This window comes from Crassostrea angulata, chromosome 9 (assembly GCF_025612915.1).
Source record: "Crassostrea angulata isolate pt1a10 chromosome 9, ASM2561291v2, whole genome shotgun sequence".
NCBI classification, from domain to species: domain Eukaryota; kingdom Metazoa; phylum Mollusca; class Bivalvia; order Ostreida; family Ostreidae; genus Magallana; species Magallana angulata.
In genome coordinates this window covers 38,412,650-38,438,681 of record NC_069119.1, presented here as the reverse complement: position 1 = coordinate 38,438,681, position 26,032 = coordinate 38,412,650, and the positions used below count along the sequence as shown (strand labels likewise).

The 26,032-nt window shown below is 33.8% G+C and overlaps 2 protein-coding genes across 2 annotated transcripts; one reads left to right on the top strand and one right to left on the bottom strand.

Annotated features, from left to right (window-relative positions):
• Positions 1 to 3,746: 3,746 nt before the first annotated feature.
• LOC128163618 (citrate synthase, mitochondrial-like) lies at positions 3,747 to 13,696 on the top strand. The gene is made up of 10 exons (XM_052827248.1): positions 3,747 to 3,883; positions 4,710 to 4,760; positions 5,517 to 5,624; positions 8,540 to 8,755; positions 9,095 to 9,265; positions 9,722 to 9,921; positions 10,259 to 10,388; positions 11,075 to 11,176; positions 11,596 to 11,805; positions 12,946 to 13,696. Exons 1-10 carry the CDS (start codon positions 3,836 to 3,838, stop codon positions 13,114 to 13,116), a joined length of 1,407 nt encoding a protein of 468 aa, XP_052683208.1. The 5' UTR covers positions 3,747 to 3,835; the 3' UTR covers positions 13,117 to 13,696.
• A 3,638-nt stretch (positions 13,697 to 17,334) lies between these two features.
• On the bottom strand, positions 17,335 to 25,994 carry LOC128162799 (kinetochore protein Spc25-like). Its single transcript, XM_052826179.1, has 7 exons — positions 25,853 to 25,994; positions 22,786 to 22,956; positions 21,507 to 21,572; positions 20,838 to 20,984; positions 20,135 to 20,239; positions 18,654 to 18,752; positions 17,335 to 17,482 (listed from the first exon to the last, which is right to left on the bottom strand). Exons 1-7 carry the CDS (start codon positions 25,869 to 25,871, stop codon positions 17,352 to 17,354), a joined length of 738 nt encoding a protein of 245 aa, XP_052682139.1. The 5' UTR covers positions 25,872 to 25,994; the 3' UTR covers positions 17,335 to 17,351.
• Between the last annotated feature and the right edge of the window lie 38 nt (positions 25,995 to 26,032).

Genomic DNA, 26,032 nt, shown 5'->3' with positions numbered 1-26,032 from the left:
GTAATTTTACTAATGTTGATGAGAGAGAGAGAGAGAGAGAGAGAGAGAGAGAGAGAGACATAGTTAAAATTTATTGATTTACGACTAAATTGTTTTTTATTTTTTTTGTTTTGTGCTTCGTGCACTGCTTATATCATATTATGAGTATTTGGCTATTAAAGTTATAACGTGATTTTACATTAGGTTATTCTTTCGTAATTTAATAAGTTTTTTGGTTCGGCTTATAATAGGCAATCAAATATAGTAATATTATATAGGAGTATTCGTTGTTTACTACATTTCACTGACGTTAGTATTTTTACTATGGCAGCACCTCGCCTTTTTAATACGTACTATAATATAATGACAATAGAATTATATTACATTTTAATGTTATAGATAATATTTGTTTTTGATAATGAAAATATTTTTATTTTCCGAGTTTTTTCTTCGCCTCCGAGATTGTGTAAATTATTATGTCTAATCACCGCACAGTTTAGTAATATCATTAATTTTGATAAATTCATAGATCCCTTAAGTTTAATTTATTATTTAACTTGTGCGTATTATTAATCTTTTTGTCCTTTACCAATTTTTAATCTAAAGGTAAAAATTATTCCATGACAAACCAGACATGTAATAATTTTTAAATTTAGATTACAAAGTTACAAATTAGTAAACGACATTTTAGTAATTGATTACTAGAAGTTTCTGAACAAATAGATCCCCCATCTCCCTCTCCCTATCTCAATTGATGTAAATTCTGATTTAGAAGTGATGTAAATATGATATATATTGCATGGTTTGAATAGTATTATCACCTTTTCTTTGAATTATGTAAATGCAAGAAATAATGTATTTGAATTACTTTTTAATAGGCTTTAAGAAACAAATTTAATTAATTCACATTTGCTTCTTTTGAATAGTGGCAATTTGTCTTACAATATACAAACTGCTTTATTTTTTCAGCAGTCCAAATTTGGAAGATTTAATATTCAATTTTCTTTTTGGTATTGCTATTTTTATACTGTATTTCAACACTATTTACTAACGTCATCAATTCGCAAATACTTTGTAAATGCATATTTATGAATATTACTATTAATATATTACTTTTAATATATTGTTTATTTTATCATTTTAGGAGGGGAACATGTAAGTTGTAAGATTAACTTTGTTTCAATCCTCAATGAAATTTGTTCGAATCAGTAGGTTTCGTAACACACGAATGTGGCGTCTTGGGACAATCGGGTGTTTATAATTTTTTCTTAAACTTAAAATGCTTATTTAAAGCCATTTTTAATCTTAATAGTATAACTACCTGCTTAGAAATCGCTTATTTAACAGAATTCTGTGCGACGACCGTACTTTATTTCTTATAAACAACACCCTATCAATATTTTATTGAAGTAATCCTCTTCGGCATCGATCCGTTGTTTATTTTTTTGAGTAAGCATGTGGAAAATTAAAAATGTACATAAAGCAGTATCGCTAAATATACAGATTTTTAAGGTATTTTCTTCTTTATTTGTTAATATTTACATTTTCAAATTTCTTTGTCTATGATAGCATTATGAATCCATCAACCCCAACACCGCGCCAATAACTTCATAAAATTTGAGTGACACAAAATGGTTGTCTTATAGCATAACCGAAAAACGGTATTGTCTGTGCCGCGTAGTAATACATAACATGTGCCTCATAAAAAAAATAGTGGTTTTAAAATAATGTTGTTTTAAAGTGTACAAATTGGAAGTAATATAAATATAAGTAATGAGGAATCATTCTTTGAATATTATGAAGTGGTAATTTCGGTCGGAGCGTGCTCAAATCTATCATAAAGCCCCCCAGGCTTTATTGGATTTGACCACGCCCCTACCGAAATTATCACCTTATAATATTCAAAGAATCCTCATTCCTTAAAGAAAATCGGTTGTAGTTCATAACGTTTTGAACTGACAGGCCAAAACCTATGCGAATGCATTCGTTTTACTTTAAAAAACTTCTTTCAAATATATCTTGTTTAGCTGATTAAAAGTAATGTACTAGAGTACCCTTCACATACATGGAGAAATCAGCTGGTCCTTCTGTGTTCCTTTCTAGTCGACAATATTGGTAATTTACGTATTTTAAATAACTTTTTGTGGATGATTTATGAAATGATTCATTGTTTTAATTTTTTCAAGAATTGAAATTCTATCACAAAAAAAAACGTGAAAAAGATTCACATGAAAACCAAAATGAAAATGTACATTTGTTCAAAACTTTCCTAAATATGATCTTGTATAAGTTATTTCTGCACTAGTGCCGGGTGATTAGTGCCGGGTGATGTATGGCACCCATTAAGAGACCACATCAATTAACACGTCAATTTGAAAGATTAAAATAGTTTCAGAATTATTGAAACTTCAAAGAGATAAGAAAAATCCCCCAAAATTCTTTATTATAATAGCCTCTCGGAATTTGTCTGAATATATATATTTTTTGTTTCTTAGGTGACCTTTTCTATTAAGCACGGACGTGCGTTCTCTTTGTTGGAACCTTGTTAACTAAGGCTAAAATTTATACAAATCATTCTTATCAAAACCAAAACGCTCAGCAATGCGTAATGTGCACTCTAATGTTGAAATAGTAGTAGCTATTGACGAGATAGATGTTGCATTTTACTCGCGGAAAATGTCCAAAAAGTCTTTGGGTTTTTTTTTTTGACGAATATGGTTTTGAGAATTTGCTTAATGTGGAATGAGACACATCCATATTATGACGTACTTCATATCTAAATAAACAATAAAATCAAGTATAATTTAATAATGTTTTTCTTTCCCAACATTGTTACCTAACGGCGTAGAGCGATGGGTTAAAGCAGTAACTACGAATGTGTCATGAGATCGAATCATGGTGGGGCTTTTAAAAAGTTCACCTTTCCAAAAGTTTAAAAAATATATATTTTTTGCTCAAATATTGTAAAATTTTGAGATTCTAAACCGATAAAAGTATTTTGTTTATAACTTACTCTTATTCACATTTATATCGACAGGTGCATGTAATTTACCACCTTTCCTCCTTTTTTGTTTGCAATAATGTAGCACTCTCCGAGAGGGGAGGTTACATTATTGCAGCTAGGGAGGGTGAGGTGCCCGGGATGGGTCTCGTGGTTTTGGTTTCTCCCGACCTAGAAGAATGTTCTATACTCAGACAATGGGTTTGCGAGTTTTCTTCTCGTGGATCCATTCATAACTTTAACAAATTAAAAAAGCTACCAAGGAATATTGTAAACGAACCGATAATTTTTAAAAGCAACGCTCAGACCCAGATTTTGTTTGGAACACGTGTGAAGGACACGTTGCTGATTTGTTGGGGTGCCGCCGCAAATGATCTATTCTTCCATGCTGTTGTCCAATGATCTATCCCTCTATTCTGTTGACAAATGATCTACATGTATCCCTCCATGCTGTTGACATCTACTATCAGGATTTGCGTTTAACTTGGCAACACCCCCACCCCCACTCCCCCAAAATGAAATAATTCAATTCAATTATTGACCATGCAATTAAGGACCCTTAAAGGGCAACAGAAAAATTGTACATTGTATGTTCATATTTCTCAATAAACACATGTATACACAAGAGGGAAAGAGTTGTATGATACTTATCTTTAAAATTATGAGAGGAGATGCTAAAAACCCCTTTAAAACCAAACAATGTCAGACATCAAGAAAATAAAATAGGTCAGGGTTTCCAAATGGAGACCCCAAAACAATTTTTTTCGGTCGGGATCGGAGTAGGCGATAGATCACGTGACTGTGACGTCACAGTAGTGGTGTCGACCTTGGTTAGTATCCGATCCGGTGAAGATTATGTCGATGTTTCGGACGGTATCCTCTCGTCTGCTCCGCCAGCACAAGGTAACTTAAGCCACTCATTGAACAGATTCTTGTTTCTGTTTTAATTTGTTAATAAACTAAATTGAAAATGGCAACAAAAGCGACGAAAAACGAAAGTAGATCTGAGATCCAATGTTGTAGAGTGCAAGGTGCGATTCTTTCAGGTTGTTTTCTAAAAGTATTGACCTGTACACGTTGATAACACGTTGATTATGATTGATGTCCACGATGGGTTCGAAAACTGGGATAATACAATTTGCTGTTTTCGTGTAAAACGCGAAAACATATATAATGAGTTCGAATTTCCTCAGCTTCAACTCGCCCATTATTTTTGCATCATGTTGTTGGTTGTTTGTTTTTGGAAAGGGTGGGGGATACCATAATGATTGATAATGTGTCTTTGAAGTGTTTAGTAATGTCCCTGCATAGAGTTCCCCATGTGTCTGTAACTGACTTTGAACCACAAAGCCTTGGTGAAGGGTGGGTGATTATAGAAAATGCATTACCATTTGTTTCATCTCTTGAAATTAAAGAAATATATCTTTCAGTTATATTAAACTGTTAATGAATTTTATCTTTCAGTGATATTAAACTGTTAATGAATCTTATCTTTCAGTGATATTAAAATGTTAATGAGTTTTATCTTTCAGTGATATTAAAATGTTAATGAATTTTATCGTTCAGTGATATTAAACTGTGAATGAATTTTATCTTTCAGTGATATTAAACTGTTAATGAATTTTATCTTTCAGTGATATTAAACTGTGAATGAATTTTATCTTTCAGTGATATTAAACTGTTAATGAATTTTATCTTCCAGTGATATTAAAATGTTAATTTCTTTCAGTGCGTGCATCCAGCATGCTTCTATGGAACACAGACTTCTTCATCGTCAACAGTAAGTAAAGAATTACAGTGGTTTCATTCATATTCAAGGGTATCAATTTTTGTGGATAAAAGTGAAAATCACAGTTTCAAGTATACGTTAATTAGTGGCCAATGACCCTATTAATCAATACAAAATGTTCATGGAAATTGCACTTCCATGAACATATAATTTCGTGGATCAATGAAATTCACAAAAATTGATATTCAATGAATATTGATGAAACCTCAGTATTTACCATTATATTTAAAAATCTCAACTTGTGCTGTAGAGTTTTTTTTTACCTCAGTCTAATTATCCCCCTTTTGCTGACACTTGATCTCGGTAAGGATACTGAGAAGTAACAGAAAATGTAACTGGGAAAATAACATTACAACTACAAGCTTTAAAATCCTTGTAAACAAGTCAATAACGCCTTTGATAAATTATATGTATCATCTTATAGTTTTGATGTATCATCATTTGCAAATAATCCTGTTCATATATTGATGATTTCAACTACAAAAAGATGTTATTTACTGGTATATCAAAGCCTAAGAGCTGAGAAACTGTTTTACAGAAATTGAATCTATAAAGTGTGACTTGAAATACATGAATTGATAATTTCATGTATAAAAAAAGAAAGATGTTGAAAGTAATACTATTCAACTCTGTCTCATTAAATCTCTACTGATAATCATGATAATCTTTCTTACATGATAATCTTACATTGAATATTGCATTGCATGGAAAATTTTGAGAAATATTTTTTACAAAATGCTTTTACAGAACCTTAAAGAAGTCTTGACGGTAAAAATTCCTGAAAAACAACAGGAAGTGATTGCATTCCGCAAAGAGCATGGCAAAACCAAGGTCGGGGAGGTCACAGTGGACATGGTGAGTGCAGAAAGGTCACGTGAAACATTTGAATCTTAATTATGTGTTGCTGACAGTATACACAATTTAATGAGGAATATATCCTGCTCATTTCAAGGTTGTTTTTTTTTTTTTTAATTTTCGCTCACATGTATGCATAACTTCAGATAAATAATAAAAGGTTTATTAGACTTAGAAAATAATAAAAGGTTTATGAGACTTAGAAAGGTGTAACTTTGATAACTTCAACATATCATAATTTCACAATATTTTGTAATGCTGCTGATTCTTTGAATGTAGAGGACACATCCTAGCAACTGTGTTCATTTCAAGCTGTGCAGTTTCCATATGTCTGACATTTTTTCTCTTCTGGCCCAACAACTTTCATAATTTTAATCTTATGAAGTTAAGTTAATGTCATACAGCATTTATTTTATTACCAATCTTACTGCTAAAACTCTGTTTAACAGAAGTTAAGCTTTGAAGATTAGATACTGGTGTTTGTAGCAGAGTTACCCACCACATGGATTTTTCCCAATTTGAGTTGCCTCCAGTAATTACATTGAAAGCAACGAAACAAAAAAACCGAAAAAAAAACCAAACCAGCAACCAAGAAAATCACACAAAAAATTTATGTTAACACATTTATGGCATTTTTTTTACTTTTATATTACAAAATTTGAATTGGTAAGCAAAATCCTTATCTTGAACACAACCAATAAAAAAAACTGTGCCACACCCCCTTTATTTCCCTGAGTGTTCTAACAAAACATCAAAGCTTTTAAGGGTTAGATATCTATTATATGCATACACACAAATTATATTCCTGTCAGGTTAAAGAAGGTAGAGTAAGAAATAAATTCTTCCTGGGATTCTGCACTTCATCAATCATATCTAATGTATTTCATTTAATTTTTATGCAGGAATATAAAAAATGCCCTGCTTATTACATGATATGTGTTTTAAAAAACAATTTTAAATCATTAGAAGAGTTTGACCAACATATCCTAAATCTTATTATATGGAAGTGTAATGTTTAGAGAGGTCTTGTAGTTTTGATATTGTAAACATGGACTTTTTGACAAGACACAGGGTTCTGAATAATTTGCGGTGTCAGACCATTTAATTAAAAAAAAGAACTTTACTGAGCTTTGTCCTATAGTCTAAAGTTTTTTACTTTAAGTCTTAGATAGAAATGACTTCTGGAGTTCCCAAGTTTTTTCTTTATGTTGATAATAAAAAAACCTCTGGTATACAGAAACCTTTAATGCCTGCATCCTTGATCTTCATATCAGTGTCTTCTTACTTGTATCCTTAATCTTCCTATCTGGATCCTTAATCTTCCTATTTGAATCCTTAATCTTCCAATCTGTATCCTTAACCTTTCTATCTGGATCCTTAATCTTCCAATCTGTATACCTATACATTTGATTCTCATACTTGTATCTTGTATCATTTTATCTGTATCCTTAAACTTTTAATCTGTAACCTATATCATTTTATCTGTATCCTTAATCTTTATACCCCCGCAAACGAAGTTTAGGGGGGTATATGGTTTCACCCTGTCTGTCTGTCTGTCCGTCCGTCTGTCTGTAGACGCAACTTTGTCCCCCCTATAGAATTTTTTATTACTGCATGGAACAGTTTGAAAATTTGTACATATGTTGAACACCATCTGAAGATGTTCACCTGCAATTTTTTTTAAGATCAGACAAGATTTAATGATTTTATGACAGTTTTCATTTTCCTTATTCTATAAATTGTACACTAATGTTGAAAAGTAAGGGAGGTAATCCTTACAGATTTTATTAATTAATTAATAGAAAACACTCTAAAATATATTTATATAAATACATCCAGATGGAGTTTTTTGTCTTTACGTCTTAATTAATAAAAAAAATTTATTTTTTATAAGTATTCTATCAACTGACAATGCAAAGATTTTGTTTGTCAATGATAAATTCTTAGGAGCTAATGAGAACATCAAAGACAAGTGTGGCAGAATTCATTTGTCCCAAGGGAGCCATTATCTGAGCCATGGTTCAGATGGAGCATGTGTTTAGGGGAAATTGATAATCTGTAAAATGGGTGATGGTTTTGGGGCTATTTTAAAACTGTTTCATGTAAACCAAAAGGTCTATCATTATAAGGAAATAAATAATATAATTATTAATAAAGAAGTTAAACTATTTTTAGAGGTTGTTTAAATTTATTTGTCAAGTAATTTGATGAAGTGACCCTATTGGGCATTAATTTAAATGAAATTCAAAATCACTGATATGATTGTAGTGTTTTGGCAATTTTAAAATTGTTTGTAATATTAATTTTCTTTTTTACATATTTTTACATAGTATGGTAATTATGGTAATGTTTTGGGAGTTTATTAAATTTAACAAGCTCATCAAAGAAAATCATAGTCCTATGGGATCAATTTTCTGATATGGAGTTCAATTGTGCCTTAGGAGAAAGTGAGGAAAATTTGAAACAACTAATTGCATCTGTCAAGACTCTTATTAGAAAGATATTGAAAGTTTTATCAACAGAAGAGCATTGCTTGGCTACCGGTATTTCTATTCACTGCAAAGGGAGGGGTTATTGTCATTTTGTTGGTTTTTCTTTAAATCAATTAAATTAAAAAAATATATCATCAAATACATACATTTGTAAATGTATTACTGTTATAGATATGTATTTACAGTGAAATTCTGACAATTTTGATTTTAATTTTTCTTTGTTAACTATTTTTTTTACAATTCTAGAATTTTTTTTTTTGTATGTGTTGTGTTCCAAACCTTAATTATTATTCAATTCAATTATTTGTCCCATTTGAAATTAGCCTAGCGGGGGTATTAGTCCCATTAGGACAGTTCTAGTTTAATCTGTTTCCTTAATCTTATACCTATATCCCTAATCTGTATGGTTCCTGTGTTATGTAGATGTACGGAGGGATGAGAGGAATCCGGGGACTGGTCACAGAAACATCTGTCCTTGACCCCGATGAGGGTATACGTTTCCGTGGTTACAGTATCCCAGAATGCCAGAAACTGCTTCCGACGGCCAAAGGAGGAAAGGAACCTTTACCAGAGGGCTTGTTCTGGCTGCTAGTGACCGGGGATGTCCCGACCCAGCAACAAGTGGAGGCCATCACTAAGGTAGGTACTGTCACCTGGAGGCATCCACGATATGAGACTGATTGAGGCTCTTTTAACATTAGAATTCAGTAGTCTGTTTCCTTGAGACCAAGGCATTTATGTTTCTGTGCTTTGTGAAGGGTGAAGTTGAATTTATTGTTGTTGATAGATATATCTCTAAGAGAAAGAAATGATCTATAAATCTTCAGTCAAACAAACAATTGTTTGTGATTACTTTTGTTACAAAAGAGATCAAGTGTATCTGTGGTAGTCTTCACCAGTATACAAAATGTCGAGCTATATTTGATTCAAAACATCTACTAATGTAGTAATGTACAATGTTTATCTCGTTTCTTTCAGGAGTGGAATGAAAGATCTCCTCTCCCCAACCATGTGATCACCATGCTGAATAACTTCCCCCACAATCTCCACCCCATGACCCAGTTTAGTGCCGCCATCACCGTTCTGAACAGCGAGAGTAAATTTGCCAAGGCTTACTCAGAAGGAGTCAACAAACTGAAGTACTGGGAGGTAAGACTGTTAAACGGAGGATTTATCTTCTTTTAGTCTACTGGTAGTCAATGATTTGTCTACTGGTAGTCAATGATTTGTCTATACTGTCTACTGGTAGTCAATGATTTGTCTATACTGTCTTTTGGTAGTCAATGTTTTGTCTATACTGTCTACTGGTAGTCAATGATTTGTATTTACTGTCTACTGGTAGTCAGTGTTTTATTTACTGTCTCTACTTGTAGTCAGTGTTTTGTCTATTGTCTACTGGTAGTCAGTGTTTTGTCTATTGTCTACTGGTAGTCAGTCTTTTGTCTACTGTCTACTGGTAGTCAGTCTTTTGTCTACTGTTTGTCTGCTCTGTTTGAAGTCAACTGTCAACTAAGTCAATTTTTTATCTACTTTCTGTGTATTTGTAGTCAATATTTTATTTACTGTCAGTCTATTTCTAGTCAATATTTTATCTTCTATTTCTAGTACGTTTACGAGGACTCAATGGACCTAATCGCCAGGCTGCCCACCATTGCTGCCATTATTTACAGGAACCTGTACCGCGCCGGGACCTCCGTCGGTGTTGTAGACATGGACAAAGACTGGAGCTACAACTTCACAAGCATGCTGGGATACGATGAGCCCGATTTCACTGAACTCATGCGTCTTTACCTCACCATTCACAGGTGTGAGAGAGAGAGAGAGAGAGAGAGAGAGAGAGAGAGAGACAATAGAACAGCTACAGCTTGGTCACTGAGTGATATATTTTATATAAACAAATTCTAATAAAACTGCTTCTGTATTTATACAGTCATTGAAAGATAAATTTTTTTTTTTTATTTCACGATTTTTAGACAATAAAATGAAGTCTTTTTTAAATGATGTTTTTGTTTTCCAACTCAGAGGGAAATGGCTTTCCACTGTTAAATCATTCTATATATGTACATTGATGTTTGATTAAAGTAACAACATTCTATATAATTATTCCTGTCCTGCTGACTGTATATAGCTGTTTGGTTTCAGTGACCACGAGGGGGGTAATGTGAGTGCCCACACCACCCACCTGATCGGTAGCGCCCTCTCTGACCCCTACATCAGCTTTGCCGGGGGAATGAATGGCCTCGCTGGACCTCTCCATGGACTGGCCAATCAGGTGAGAGGTTACATATGACATTGGAGCAGACATAACTGTTTGTTCAATGTTCAACATTTGTCAAGAAGTCCTATATCATATTTTATGGCTTTAAAACTGAAATGCCATTATTTTACACGTTTATTGATCTACTCTGTTTTGCAAAAACTTAAGGATCCTCCACACACCCGGGGAAAATTTTGCATACAAGCCCGTTCTTTTAAAATACTTGAAGATATGGATTTTTAGTTTGTGTTCAACTTGAAAATGAACACAAAAACTTTCAATTTTGGGGGAAAATCAACTTTTCAAATTTTACCACTCTTCATAAAAAATAAAAATTCCTGCAGTATTCGAACTCGGGACCTGCGGGTTGGTAGTCCACCGGTACATCTGTTACGCCATGGAGATGGTAATCAAACTTTTGCGATATAAACTGTTTCTGAATGCATTGAAATCGCCAATTTGTGATGTACTGTCATAAAAAGTAGAAGTCACGGGGTGTCGAGGATCCTTAATACATGCTATATGTTGTTTTGTAATGATGAAGATTATGAATTTGATTAAGAAATACACATTAAAGAGGAACTTTACTGGTACATCAGCAAAGAAAATTGTTAAATCATGTAAATAAGGAATAACTTGATTGATAAACTGTAGAGTCTGTAACGTCTTTTATTTATAACCGTGCCCGACGTTTGTTACAGGAAGTCCTCGTCTGGTTGACTCAGGTCCAGAGAGAATTGGGAGACTCTGTGTCCGACGAAAAACTCCGTGACTTTGTCTGGAACACGCTACAGTCAGGAAAGGTAACCCTGTTTTGTTTTGTTGAAAATGAAAACTTAACATTGTTAGTTGAAGTGAATACTTATCAAAGAACCCATTGTATTTCCTTACACATTGGAAGTAGTTAAGCATGTTTTACAATCATTCATGTTCTCTGATTTAAAGACTTGCTCATATATTAGAAATCAGAGGGAAGATGAAGCATACAAGAAAAATAAGAAGTGAATTGGTTTACATGAGAGAACACTAATTTATGTGCACCAGACATGATAGATTTGTTTACAGTATCAGTACATAATTGACTCCTGAAAAGATGGCTTGCTTTTCAAATGAAAAATTGAGATGAATAGAGTTTTGCACAGCTGTTTGTTAATGCTGTGTTACAGGACTTGGAGAAGCGTTATAACTTAATTGTACATATTTTGCTGACGTCTCCTTACAGGTGGTTCCTGGGTACGGTCACGCGGTGCTGAGGAAGACAGACCCCCGCTACATGTGTCAGAGAGAGTTCGCTCTACAGAAACTTCCCAACGACCCCATGTTTAGACTTGTCTCTCAGCTCTATAAGATTGTCCCTGATGTCTTGTTGGAGCAAGGAAAAGCCAAGAACCCCTGGCCTAATGTTGATGCTCACAGTGGGGTCTTACTGCAGGTATGTTGTCTCGTATACTCACAGTGGGGTCTTACTGCAGGTACGTTGTCTGGTATACTCACAGTGGGGTCTTACTGCAGGTATGTTGTCTCGTATACTCACAGTGGGGTCTTACTGCAGGTATGTTGTCTGGTATACTCACAGTGGGGTCTTACTGCAGGTATGTTGTCTGGTATACTCACAGTGGGGTCTTACTGCAGGTACGTTGTCTGGTATACTCACAGTGGGGTCTTACTGCAGGTATGTTGTCTGGTATACTCACAGTGGGGTCTTACTGCAGGTATGTTGTCTAGTATACTCACAGTGGGGTCTTACTGCAGGTATGTTGTCTCGTATACTCACAGTGGGGTCTTACTGCAGGTATGTTGTCTCGTATACTCACAGTGGGGTCTTACTGCAGGTATGTTGTCTGGTATACTCACAGTGGGGTCTTCCTGCAGGTATGTTGTCCCAAAGGTTCTGGAATGGGTTGTCCTGAGGGTTGTTTCTTTGTTAAAGCTGTTATGTTTAGATAAGGTTTTTGTGCCTGGACATAAATTGGAATTTGTTAAAGCCATAAAGTCAGTATTGATTTAAAAGAAGTTCACATGTAGAATTTGATCCTTAATAAGATAATTTCAAGATTTAATTGCCTTGTAATTCCTTATATTATGCGAGTACTTAATTCCTAGATCCAATTGTTTTCTATCAAATCACAAGAATATAAAATCGCGAATGCGGAAATTTTCCCTTATATCTTTAAGTTTTCAACTCTCTGAAAATAATGGCAAGATTTTAGAATCTGCAAAAGGTGCTTCTTGCGATTTTACAATAATATTAATTCCTGGCATTTAATTAGGAATCCAGAGTATCACTGCATTGCTTAAAATCTTAAATGCTAACCTAAGTTAATGATAATTATTCATACTGTAGTATAGAGTTTATTTAAATGCTTTTCTCATTAGATAACTATTCTATAGTAAGACTCCACAGCTGATGTTTGTCTTCATCTAGTGAAGTCGCCATGTGCCAACAATTTTACATCGTTATCTTTATCTTGATAACTATGCAAATTGTGAAACATCTTATACATAAAATAAACTTGCAAAGCAATTGCCAATTTTTACTTTGTTGCTACAATCTATTTTGTGTTTATTACAGCACTATAAGATGACCGAGATGAACTACTACACAGTCCTGTTCGGAGTTTCCCGCGCCCTCGGATGTATGGCCTCCTTAATCTGGGACAGAGCTCTTGGACTGCCGATTGAACGTCCCAAGTCGTTCGATACCCCCTCACTTAGGAAACTAGCCAGCCAAGCTGCCAAGTGATGGACTAATTAATCAATTAACAATACAGGGAGTGATTGGGGGGGGGGGGGGTGTAAGGCCTATGTTTGATAGGAATTGTTAATGTATTTTGTTAACTCTTCTTTGATATTTATCTGTGTAAAGCTGTACATTTTCTGTTCTTTTGATAGTGTCTGCAACAAGGTATGGAACAATCTGATAATGTGAATATTTACAATGAACTAGAGAACCTGTGTATGTCCCGTTTGTTCAGTAAATGGATGTAGATTACCAATCAGTCTGTATGCAGTGTTTGTTGATTTGTGGCTTTATTGGCAGCAGTCTCTACACACCATGGCTATTTATTGGAATTCACGATCTCAGGACAAAGATGTTAACTTCTTCGGATGTAATGAATAACCATGATGTGTGTCGGCTGTGCTATCTATCAAAATCAGCTTATGTGCCATGTAATACAGAGTCATCTTGTAGCTTAACATTAATTTACTAATTAAAAGAGGACATACTTTTACATAAATATGCAGATTATCATTTTAAGTTAACATTACCATCCCTATAGTGATAATGATGTGATTATGAAAGAAGAAAAAACTTTAAAAAGCTTTGTTGTTCTGTTTTTCAATGTTAGTCATGATACACAAATGTGTTTATGCTATGGAAAATGGTGTCTGTTAGTCTTGATACACAAATGTGTTCAAACCTTGCGAAATGATGCCCTTGTCATTTACACTATGTAGGAACTTGTTCTGGCCCTGAACACTTGAGATAGCCAAAGATGTTCAAAACCAGAACATGGTAAAAGATGTTCAAATCTGGACTAAATTAAAGATGTTCAAAACCAGAACTTGGTAAAATATGTTCAAAACCAGAACACAGTAAAAGGTTATCAAATCTGGATCAAAGTAAAGATGTTCAAAATCAGAACACGGTAAAAAGTGTTCCATACTGTAACATGGATAAAGGTGTTCATTACCAAAACCCAGTAGAAGGTGTTCAAGACCAGAGCACGGTAAAAGGTGTTCAAAACCAGGGAACGGTTAAAGCTGTTTAAAACTGAGAGTAAACCAAAAGTAAAAGCACAATGAAAAAGAACCCAGTGAAGTGTCATGATCTATCTTACAGTAAATGGACCTTAAAACTGGCCACAGTAAACACAAAGGTGAACAAACCCTGAACGAAATAATTTTTTTTTGTAATTTTACAGAAGCTTGCCAATTGTCTAATTTTTTGGCTACAACAGTATCAAATAATTTTCCATACAAACCTGTAATCTTAGAAACTTATTTAACCCAACAGAATTGGTCCCTTTTCAAAGATGGAAGTATTCAAAGTAAAAAAAACATCTCTCCTGTATGTAATTACAAAATAGCATTGCATTGTGGGCATGTTTAAAATAGGGACCAGTTTGGTTTCGTTTTCCGATCGAGTGACAGCTGGGTTCATTCAACCTGCTATTATTCATTAATTTTAAACAAGACAAACCACAGGACTGGATATAACTAGAACTGTCCTAATAGAACTAATACCCCCGCAAGGCTAATTTCAAATGGGGACAAATAACTGAATTGAATAATAAAGGTTTGGAACACATACAAATAAAAAAAACTCTAGAATTGTAAAAAAAAAAAAAGTTAAAGAAAAATCAAAATCAAAATTGTCAGAATTTCACTTTGAATACATATAACTAATACATTTACAAATTATGTATCTGATGATATTTTTAAAAATTCAATTGTTTTAACGAAAAACCAACAAAATGACAATTTTAAACCCCTCCCTTTGCAGTAAATGGAAATACCGGAAGCCAAGCAATGCTCTTCTGTTGAAAAACTTTGAATATCTTTCTAATAAAGTCTTGACAGATGCAATTAGATGTTTCAAATTTCCCCCACTTTCTCCTGTGGTACAATGGAACTCCATATCAGAAATTTCCATCTAAACCATGGCTCAGATAATGGCCCCCTTGGGACAAATGAATTCAACCACACTTGTCTTTGATGTTCTCATTAGCTCCTAAGAATTTATCATTGACAAACAAAAATTTTGCATTGTCAGTTGATAGAATACTTACAAAAAATAAATTTAGTTAAGACAAAGACAAAAAACCTCTATTTGGATGTATTTATATAAATATATCTTAGAGTGTTTTAATACTATTAATTAATTCATCAAATCTGTAAGGATTACCTCCCTTACTTTTCAACATCAGAGTTAGAATAAGGAAGATGAAAACTGTCACAAAATTATTAAATCTTGTCTGATCTTCAAAAAAATTGCAGGTGCACATCTTCAGATGGTGATCAACATACGTACAAATTTTCAGACTGTTCCATGCAGTAGTAAACAATTCTATAGGGGGACAAAGTTGCGTCTACAGACAGACGGACGGACAGGGTGAAACCAATGTACCCCCTAAACTTCGTTTGCGGGGGTATAAAAATGTATACCAAGGTTAATTATTGATTAGCCAAAACAATTTAAATCCAATTCGTTTTTTTTATAGCTTTTTATAGCAAAGTTGACATTTGCATAACCAAACTTCAAGCCTACAATAATGCTATTAATTTCACTACACTCTGCTGAGTTGGAATAATCTGTGTCTCGGGAAAGGCCTTCACCACAGTTAAAATATCTTCGCTAGCCAAAAGTTTTTGGTCCACTTCACTCCCCATATGGAGAGCGAAGTGAACCAAAACCCTTGGCTAGCAAAGATGCAGTTAAAATGCTTCCCATACACCCGTAATGTAGCAGAAAATTGCTGAATTGCTCCAAAACGATTTTGGAGAATATTAATAAAGTTGCATTGAAAATAACAGTCAAATTGTTCATCATAACAAACCATTTTGAAGCTGTAAATACATTTCTTTGAAAATTTTATTTCTATAATTGCAGAATTTAACATATTTCAACGTTTTTTACACACCATGTTGACATTCGAAACTCTCGGGATTTTTATAGTGAATGCACTGTGTTAAAGTGACATGTATTTTCTTTATTCAGCCGAGCTCTTGTATCTCCCGTATTTTCTTTGATGAGAAGAAAAAAATTCCAATGAAAATTAACACGCATTTGTTTTATTGTTTTTAAGTTTGTCTATGCAAATGTGATATTGTCAAAACATAAAATAAAGAGCCTCCCGTGATTTAGCGTGAATGTAATGCGCATGCGCAAGATTGTAAAATCCAAAAAATTCAGATGATTTTCGGAATCTTTTTTGATTATTAATTAACGAAGGTTGATTGAGAAAAAATGAAAACAAATTGGTAATCTTCAAGTACCAATGATGTTTAAAATATATAAAACAAAAGACAGTACTCTTCTGATTTATCAGTATTAAAGCCCAAAAATTCGAGCCAGTAGTATAGATGTCAAAGTCGTAATACGATTATTCCTGGCATTTACCACCTTGATGTTGGGGGCAAATCATAATAAGCGGTACCATTTTATATAAAGTTTTGTTTTGTTAACAAATTTTATTTATCATTTTGCCATAAGAATATTGCTTAATTTACTAGAAAACTATTACATTGCCAATTCTTTGTACACATTTGAAGTTCCCGGTACAATTATAGTTTAATAAATGCATACATTAAATTTTATTACAATTGAGTTCAGTCCTTTTGGTTAGTCTGAACAGAATGCACATCATTTATGAAGTTCAAATAGGTGACTTCCAATATTATGTCATATTGGTAAAGTATCAAGGTTCCTTGATATTCATCATTTAGCTTTAAAAAATTGTTTTGATGTTAATCTACATTCATTTGGTTAGATTAATTTTAAGGGGGATAACACATCATCACAAAATGGCTGACCTCTGATCGAAACGACATTTCGTTTTAATAAAAGAATTTTATCGACAAAAACATGTATCTTATTCTATAGCCAAGTGGATAAATTTTCCTGCGTGTAATAAGTACATCCCGAGTTCGAACCCTGCATGGGCTTTTGCTATTACTTACTATTTGACTTTTTTAGATATTCATTTTTTATCCCCAAAACTGCAAAAGTTTTGCCTATTTGACATACACGTATGTACAGTTTATTTATCATTATATCTTTCATAATCAAATAATTTATTGTTAATTTGAGTGACTTTTTCCAGGTGTGTTATTCCACCTTAAAGAAACTGTTGATTTTGTAAAAAATAAAATTTGAAGTACCGGTAGTCTGTAAATGAAGTGGGTATATGCACAATTCTCCGAAAAAGGTCTATCATATGACATTCATTTAAAAAAGTGACAATTTTCATAGTTTTATTTTGAAGGATTCAAAGCTTTCACAAATTTTTTTCTCACTGCTACAATAAAAGATCGCAGATCATTGGTTGAATTCAGTTTCTCTTCAAGTTCTTGGACACCATCCAGCTCAGGCGAAAAATCAGACACTGAAAAAAAAAATATGTCATCAAAATCCTCCAGAATATTGACACAGAAATGAACCAACACTTTTACAGAAGTATTGAATAAGGTATAAATAAACCTTATTCAATTGTGTTTATCCATAAAGACTTTATTTAAGTGTCATGCTCATAATTTTTTTTTAGATTTTAATATTAAGTTTTTCCAACTGTATATTGTATTCCTTAAATGATCCTATGAGAACAAAAACTTTTATTTCTGTGTGAACTCCTAAATGGGCCATGTTTTTGACATCACATGATCACTGTGCGCTTTAATGGTTGGACATTGGGTTACTATCCATATAGAGTTATTAGTATATGAATAATTATGAATTTTTTAATTTTGATTGTAATATGGCATTCGATTGGATAATAAATTTAGTTAAAAATGTGTAGACTGGTTTGAGCGTCACAAGACATGTAACAATACAGCAAGGTCAAAAATTTTTGAACAGATTAATATCATTTTTAAAAGTAAAACACACTCAATTTAGACAGAAAGTTACAGAAAATTAAACTATAAGAAATAAACTCACTGTCTACCCAAGTTATACTCATATAACCTGGGTTGAAGCAGTTTACGTTTTTTTATAATCCACTTCGCGGAGTATAAAGCATAAACTGCCCCAACCCAGGTTATACTCGAATAACTTAGGTAGACATTGAGTTCATTTCTTAATTGGTTTGTCTTTTATAAATGTCAATATAAACCAACTGAGCTACCCGGCCCGTTATTTGAACCGTTCTAAACAAAACATTGGTGATACACAGCAATGTTTCAAAGTTTATCAGGATATGAAATTGGTTGGTAATTAAATAATCTTCTGTAAAGGACTCATGGCTTCACAGGTTTGATCTTACCTGTGTAAGTTAACACAGTATACACGTATACCTGAATAAAATGTCAATAGGATGATTCATGTACACATATTGATATTTTACATATACTTGAAGTGTACGAGTTGTTCACACAATGATTCACCTGTATAAGCTGTTAACACAATGGTTTACCTGTACAAGTTGTTCACTCAATGATTTTCCTGTATAAGTTGTTAACACAATGATTCCCCTGTGTAAGCTGTTCACACAATGATTTACCTGTACAAGTTTTTAACACAACAATTTACCTGTACAAGTTTTTAACACAACAACTTACCTGTATAAGTTCGGTCACCATTAATCTTCAGACAGAAACAGCAGGTTACATCAGGATTCTCTTTATCCACAGAGGAAAAACAATACTGCAGGCGTCCACCTATATCATTAACAGACAGAATGTCAAAGTTCTCTCATTCATTTACACAATAAATGATGGCAGGTTTGTCTTTTGATTCATGTAGACAGGTATTTTACATGTTTCTGTTTAAGTTATTACATGTATTAGGGCTGTCCTGATATTTTATGGACCTATATTCTTCTGTTACTACATGAACTGACCTGATATCTTCTGTTATTACATGGACTGACCTGATATCTTCTGTTATTAAATGGACTGACCTGATATCTTATGTTATATTACGAACTGACCTGATATATTATGTTATTATATGGACTGACCTGATATATTATGTTATTACATGGACTGACCTGATATCTTCTGTTATTACATGGACTGACCTGATATCTTCTGTTATTACATGGACTGACCTGATATCTTCTGTTACTACATGGACTGACCTGATATCTTATGTTATTACACGGACTGACCTGATATCTTCTGTTATTACACGGACTGACCTGATATCTTATGTTACTACATGGACTGACCTGATATCTTCTGTTACTACATGGACTGACCTGATATCTTATGTTATTACACGGACTGACCTGATATCTTCTGTTATTACACGGACTGACCTGATATCTTATGTTACTACATGGACTGATCTGATATCTTCAGTTATTACATGGACTGATCTGATATCTTCTGTTATTACATGGACTGACCTGATATCTTCAGTTATTACATGGACTGATCTGATATCTTCTGTTATTACATGGACTAACCTGGTATCTTATGTTATTACATGGACTGACCTGATATCTTCTGTTATTACATTGACTGACCTGATATCTTCTGTTATTACATGGACTGACCTGATATCTTCTGTTTTATTATAAACTGACCTGATATCTTCTGTTATTACATTGACTGACCTGATATCTTCTGTTGTTACATGGACTGACCTGATATCTTCTGTTATTACATGGACTGACCTGATATCTTCTGTTATATTATAAACTGACCTGATATCTTCTGTTATTACATTGACTGACCTGATATCTTCTGTTATTACATGGACTGACCTGATATATTATGTTATTACATGGACTGACCTGATATCTTCAGTTATTACATGGACTGATCTGATATCTTCTGTTATTACATGGACTAACCTGGTATCTTATGTTATTACATGGACTGACCTGATATCTTCTGTTATTACATTGACTGACCTGATATCTTCTGTTATTACATGGACTGACCTGATATCTTCTGTTATATTATAAACTGACCTGATATCTTCAGTTATTACATTGACTGACCTGATATCTTCTGTTGTTACATGGACTGACCTGATATCTTCTGTTATTACACGGACTGACCTGATATCTTCTGTTATTACATGGACTGACCTGATATCTTCTGGAAGTGCATGTCCAGTCGGTCGCGGTAGAAGCCCAGGGCCTGCTCGAGTTCTTTGTGGGTTTTCTCTGTGTCTTGGGATGTTCCTTTGAGTGCTGCACAAAATAATAAAAATTTACTTTCATTCAAATTAAGTGAATCAAACTTGCCTGTTTACTCTCTTATCAAAACAGGCATTTAAATACAGATTGATTTGTAAACAATTAACAGCACAACACAAATCATGTGATCAGTTTTTGTTAATGATTGCAGAAGTACATGAAATATGTGTGCCTTTGGAAATCTATAAATAGAAAGTATACTCAAACCTTGTAATCTGAATATTGACAAGGTTAACAAAAATAGAATTAATAACAAGCCCTCTCAGACACCTTAGGTTGTACATGTAGTTTATTTTCAAGTTTTTTTTTTATGTATCTAAGAGCTAATGAGCCAAGCTGTACAATACCTCTGTGGAAATGGAGCTCTTCGGCTCAGTGCAGTGTAGAAAAGGTCGTTAAGCAATGCGCATGTGTTAAATTAGATTGTCTGAGGTCATCAAAATTAGTACATTTCATCTGATAACTAGAACTGTCCTAATGGGACTAATACTAGTACATTTCATCTGATAAAAATCTTTTGGTGAGAAAAGAAATTATGCAACTTTAGAGGTATCCAAATAGTCTTGCCATTTTATCTCCATTATTACAATACCTTCGTTTCTATGGTGGATGTTTTGCTGGGTGTTGGAGATTTCTGAGTGGAGTTGCTCCCCCTGCTGTAGAGCTGACTGGGTCTGAGTCGTGAGGATCTTTAGCTCCTGTCTGAGATCTGTCAGTCGCTGAACCTGGTCCTCGAGGGCTGTAATATACAATAGATAATATCAACCCACAACACAACGTACGACAAACCATGTCAGCATGCATCACAACTTGTCCAATATACATCACAACTTGTCCAACACATCACAACTTGTCCAACGTACATCACAACTTGTCCAATATACATCACAACTTGTCCAGCACATCACAACTTGTCCAATATACATCACAATTTGTCCAATATACATCACAACTTGTCCAACGTACATCACAACTTGTCCAATATACATTACATGTACAACACAACAAGCCAATACAACATGTCAACACAAGCTACATGTACAACAAGACACAGTTCTGTCTGACACTGGGTCTGGTCCTCCAGGGTTGTAGCAATTCAATATGTAAAAAAAAGCATTATGAAGCCAGTGATGGACTTTGGTCATGGTTTGCTGCCATGACATTTAGAGATAGACATTTGAACCTTTAGGTTTACTGACTGACAGCACACACGTGTCCGTCTGGATATGATAAATAATGCCTGGCTTCCTTAATAACTTACCTTTTTTGTTGTTTTTGGCTAGACCCTGGATTTTCTTGATGTTGTTTTCATGACTGCCAATCTCATCTGTTTTAAAACAATTTTTTTGTTCATTTTAAAACAAAATTCAAGCAAATCAGAGTGAAATATCTTTGATTATCACAGTCATGTGAATTCAACATAATCTACAGTACAGATAAAGTTAAATTGCTCAATTGTAGAAATATTATACATTTGTTGCACGATAGTGTGGATAATAATATTCCCCTAAAAAAAATCGGATTTCCAGAGGACATCTATTAGTACATACCTTGATAATGCTGGACCTTCTTCTCTCATTGATACCTTTGTTTTACCTGTATGTATACATACCTTCTTCTCTCATTGATACCTTTGTTTTACCTGTATGTATACACACCTTCTTCTCTCATTGATACCTTTGTTTTACCTGTATCTATACACACCTTCTTCTCTCATTGATACCTTTGTTTTACCTGTATGTATACACACCTTCTTCTCTCATTGATACCTTTGTTTTACCTGTATGTATACACAACTTCTTCTCTCATTGACACCTTTGTTTTACCTGTATGTATACATACCTTCTTCTCTCATTGACACCTTTGTTTTACCTGTATGTATACACACCTTCTTCTCTCATTGATACCTTTGTTTTACCTGTATGTATACACAACTTCTTCTCTCATTGATACCTTTGTTTTACCTGTATGTATACACAACTTCTTCTCTCATTGACACCTTTGTTTTACCTGTATGTATACAGACCTTCTTCTCTCATTGATACCTTTGTTTTACCTGTATGTATACACACCTTCTTCTCTCATTGACACCTTTCTTTTACCTGTATGTATACACACCTTCTTCTCTCATTGATACCTTTGTTTTACCTGTATGTATACATACCTTCTTCTCTCATTGATACCTTTGTTTTACCTGTATGTATACATACCGTCTTCTCTCATTGATACCTTTGTTTTACCCGTATGTATACAGACCTTCTTCTCTCATTGATACCTTTGTTTTACCTGTATGTATACAGACCTTCTTCTCTCATCGATACCTTTGTTTTACCTGTATGTATACAGACCTTCTTCTCTCATCGATACCTTTGTTTTACCTGTATGTATACATACCTTCTTCTCTCATTGATACCTTTGTTTTACCTGTATCTATACACACCTTCTTCTCTCATTGATACCTTTGTTTTACCTGTATGTATACATACCTTCTTCTCTCATTGATACCTTTGTTTTACCTGTAATGTATACATACACTGTACCTTGATAATGCTTGATCTTCTTCTCCTGTTCCTGATCAAGTCTCTCCAGGTGACCTTTTAACTCCGTTCCGATCCATTTCTGAGACAAAACGCTGTATGTTTCATCTAGGTTGCTGCACAAGGTTGTCAGTTCACTCTGCAGGAAATCTTGTAAGCTTTGTCCAGTCAGATCTAACAATATTCAATGAAATCTTGTAAGCTTTGTCTGGTCAGATCTAACAACATTCAATGAAATGTTGTAAGCTTTGTCTGGTCAGATCTAAGAACATTCAATGAAATGTTGTAAGCTTTGTCTGGTCAGATCTAACAATATTCAATGACCAGCCAGATCTAAGCAGGTCCAGTACAATCACTAGATTTAGCTATGTATTAAAAGCATTTGTACTAAAAGTTGCACTAAAGTGCAGCAGTAATTTTCAACTTTCAACTGATCTGAAAATAATTCATAAAAAAATCACTCTTAAAACTGCTGCTCTTTTTGCGCAAATGCAGTCAAAGTTTTAAAAATTTTGGGGCTATGTATAACTGTTTATGTGTAAGCAAACAGCTATTTTCTAAATGGAACAACAAAGAAGAACAGTTCTGGTTAACATGATGATTGATTGGTAATAATTCAGCACAATATGAAGTAATCACACTTATCCATGCCTCATCGCACACAAGGTATCATACAGTTAATCAAACAATAGAAATGCATGTGTTTCTTAAAACTGCTCAAATGCAGCGATGTTTTAAACTATTTTTGCTCTGGGTTGCTTTTATAAAACTACACAGTACAAATATAGATTGACAGTTCCTTGCGACTTTTTGTCTGTTTTACATAAAATGCGAAATTGTATGAAGGTAGCTAAATATACCTACTTCAGGTAGGTGAATAAAGCTATGTAGGAAAATCAAGCTACGTAGCTAAATCTAGTGATTGTACTGGACCTGAAGAACATTTCATTAAAACTTCTGCATATTTATTAACCCCCCCCCCCCATTACACTCGTATTTAAGATATAAACGGGCCCGCCCCCGTAACGACAAGCAGTGTGAGAGCTCTGGAAGAGCTTTAAAATTAGAGAAAAACTTAACACCTTAAAAAAAGTTAATCATGCTCAAATCAGAAACTTAAACCACAGGGGCTCGTCACGAAGTTTTTCCAATCTTTTATATCTACCACCTCTATACAATAAAATACACGTGTATTTTATTGTTAGAGGTAGTAGATATAAAAGGTTGAGAAAAAAACTTCGTGACGAGCCCCTGTGCTTAAACATGGTAACGAGTGGTTTTGCTCCGATCGCTTCTTCGCGCTGAGAGGGTTCGCCCCTTTTCAATATATTCAAGGACCAACCTAGGGGGCGACTTGGGCGAAATAGTCGCTTTTTGATCGGTAACTTCGCCAGAATTTCCTCCGAAAGAGAAGTTGAAGTCGCCCTGTATTATGAGTTCACAACCGTGTAAATTAACCCCAAAGGCAATAAAATGATAATTAACTAATTCTGAAGACGTTTTCACAGTCTCAGTTAACCCCTGTTGTGATTAATTACTCAAGACTGTCTTATCTTTAGAGGGTTATAAATACGGGTGATGCAACCACATACTGTGCAACCGATGTTTATTTCTTTTAGTGTTGATGTTACAATTAGTTGGTAACTTGTAATTAGTTAATAACTCTGCCAAAGTAATGCTAAAACAATCATAAAACCGTTTGTTTACAGTTATCTTTAAAAATAAGATCATCTACATAACGGTTGTAATTGGGTCAAAGGGTTAGACTAATACCTCCAAAATACACAGAAATACAGAGACTGATTTTATTTGTCATTTAGCTAACACAATTACAACACATTTCATCTATAAAATGTATGAATACATCAAATAAATTAAATTTAATAAATTGGATAAGTTTTTTTTTAATTTTTAGATTTTTTATTGACTTCTAATCTAAATTATTAAAAGTTGAGTCATAAGCGTTATGCTGTTGTCAAGTAATGGAAGTCTCCCTGATTTCTCACACTTCTCTCTATTTTTCTGTTAGGGAGAAGTGAAGTCTCCCTAAAATTTTGCTCTAGGTTGGTCCCTGATATTATATGAATATTATTAACGATCAAGGATTACCTGTATTTATCGATCTAAGCAAACCCTAAATAATTGCTAACGTTGTGTTTTATGAAATAATTTAAATTTATCGTGATTTAACCTAATCGAGCTGTCTAAATTAATGCCTTTTATAAACATTTGTGGAGTGAAGGCATTTTTAGTCAATTTTCCGTCATTATAAACAGTATACAAAATATGACATTGATAATATATATGCATTGGCCAAATGGACATAAAAAATATCATATTGCTTGCACAATAGGAAATATTGTCCGATTGAAAATATATTTAATAATACATTAATTTAACATACATGTATATGCGAGCATCTTATGGAATTTTGGGCATTATTTAATTCATTTTATTATCTATCACATAATGCATTATATTTTAGTTACTCATCAACTTATGGCAGTAGAGGCAGCATTCCCGGACCATTTCTTTGCTATTCTTTCAGAATACTAGCTGGTTAAAAAAAACATGCTAACAAATTCCTGAGATACCCATCCTTTAATTCTCCAAATTAGATCGCAGTCAAAGCTATTTATTTAACGGTTCCATTGATGGTGGATTAATTGCCGACTAATTATAATCTGCTCAGGCGATGTTCGTGCATGTGTATAAAATTAGTCTAATTAAACTAAATTACCTTCTAAAACATTTAATTTACCACTTATGTATAGATAGAAATAATTTAAATGACGTATTTAAAAACAAAAGCAACAAGCAGTGTTTTTTGTAGTACTATCCGGGCGAATCCACCCGGGGCGAGCATGTATTCGGAGCGAAACCACTCAGCGCGAACAAGCGATCGGAGCGAAACCACCCGGATTAAGTTTTGTAGCTTACAACGCTAATTTACACTCAACTCATTAAAGTACACCTTTTGAGCTGAAATTAATGCGATTAACAATAACTATATAAGATATTATTTTAAAAAGGTCAGAAGATTGATATGCCGATACAAAAAACAGCATACCTTGGTTTATTGCATCCATTTCTTCTGTTTACTAATTATACTACTTCGGTCAAAACAACCGCCTTGATACTGCTTCCTGTTTCTATCTTCCAATCAAATTGCGCGTACTTTGTTTTTGTTCGGAATTTGAATATACGCATTAACTGATGACGTGTAACACATTCAGTGTCATTAACTGCG

Excerpts from the sequence above, each read along its gene's own strand:
- LOC128162799 (XM_052826179.1), bottom strand. Across the intron at positions 20,240-20,837 it reads CATCCACCATAGAAACGAAG|CACTCAAAGGAACATCCCAA; the intron begins GTATTGTAATAA and ends TATTTTGTGCAG. Across the intron at positions 17,483-18,653 it reads TGGTGACCGAACTTATACAG|TGTCTGATTTTTCGCCTGAG; the intron begins GTAAGTTGTTGT and ends TTTTTTTTTCAG.
- LOC128163618 (XM_052827248.1), top strand. The coding sequence starts at position 3,836 with ATGTCGATGTTTCGGACGGTATCCTCTCGTCTGCTCCGCCAGCACAAG. Across the intron at positions 10,389-11,074 it reads TCCATGGACTGGCCAATCAG|GAAGTCCTCGTCTGGTTGAC; the intron begins GTGAGAGGTTAC and ends CGTTTGTTACAG. Across the intron at positions 11,177-11,595 it reads ACACGCTACAGTCAGGAAAG|GTGGTTCCTGGGTACGGTCA; the intron begins GTAACCCTGTTT and ends GTCTCCTTACAG.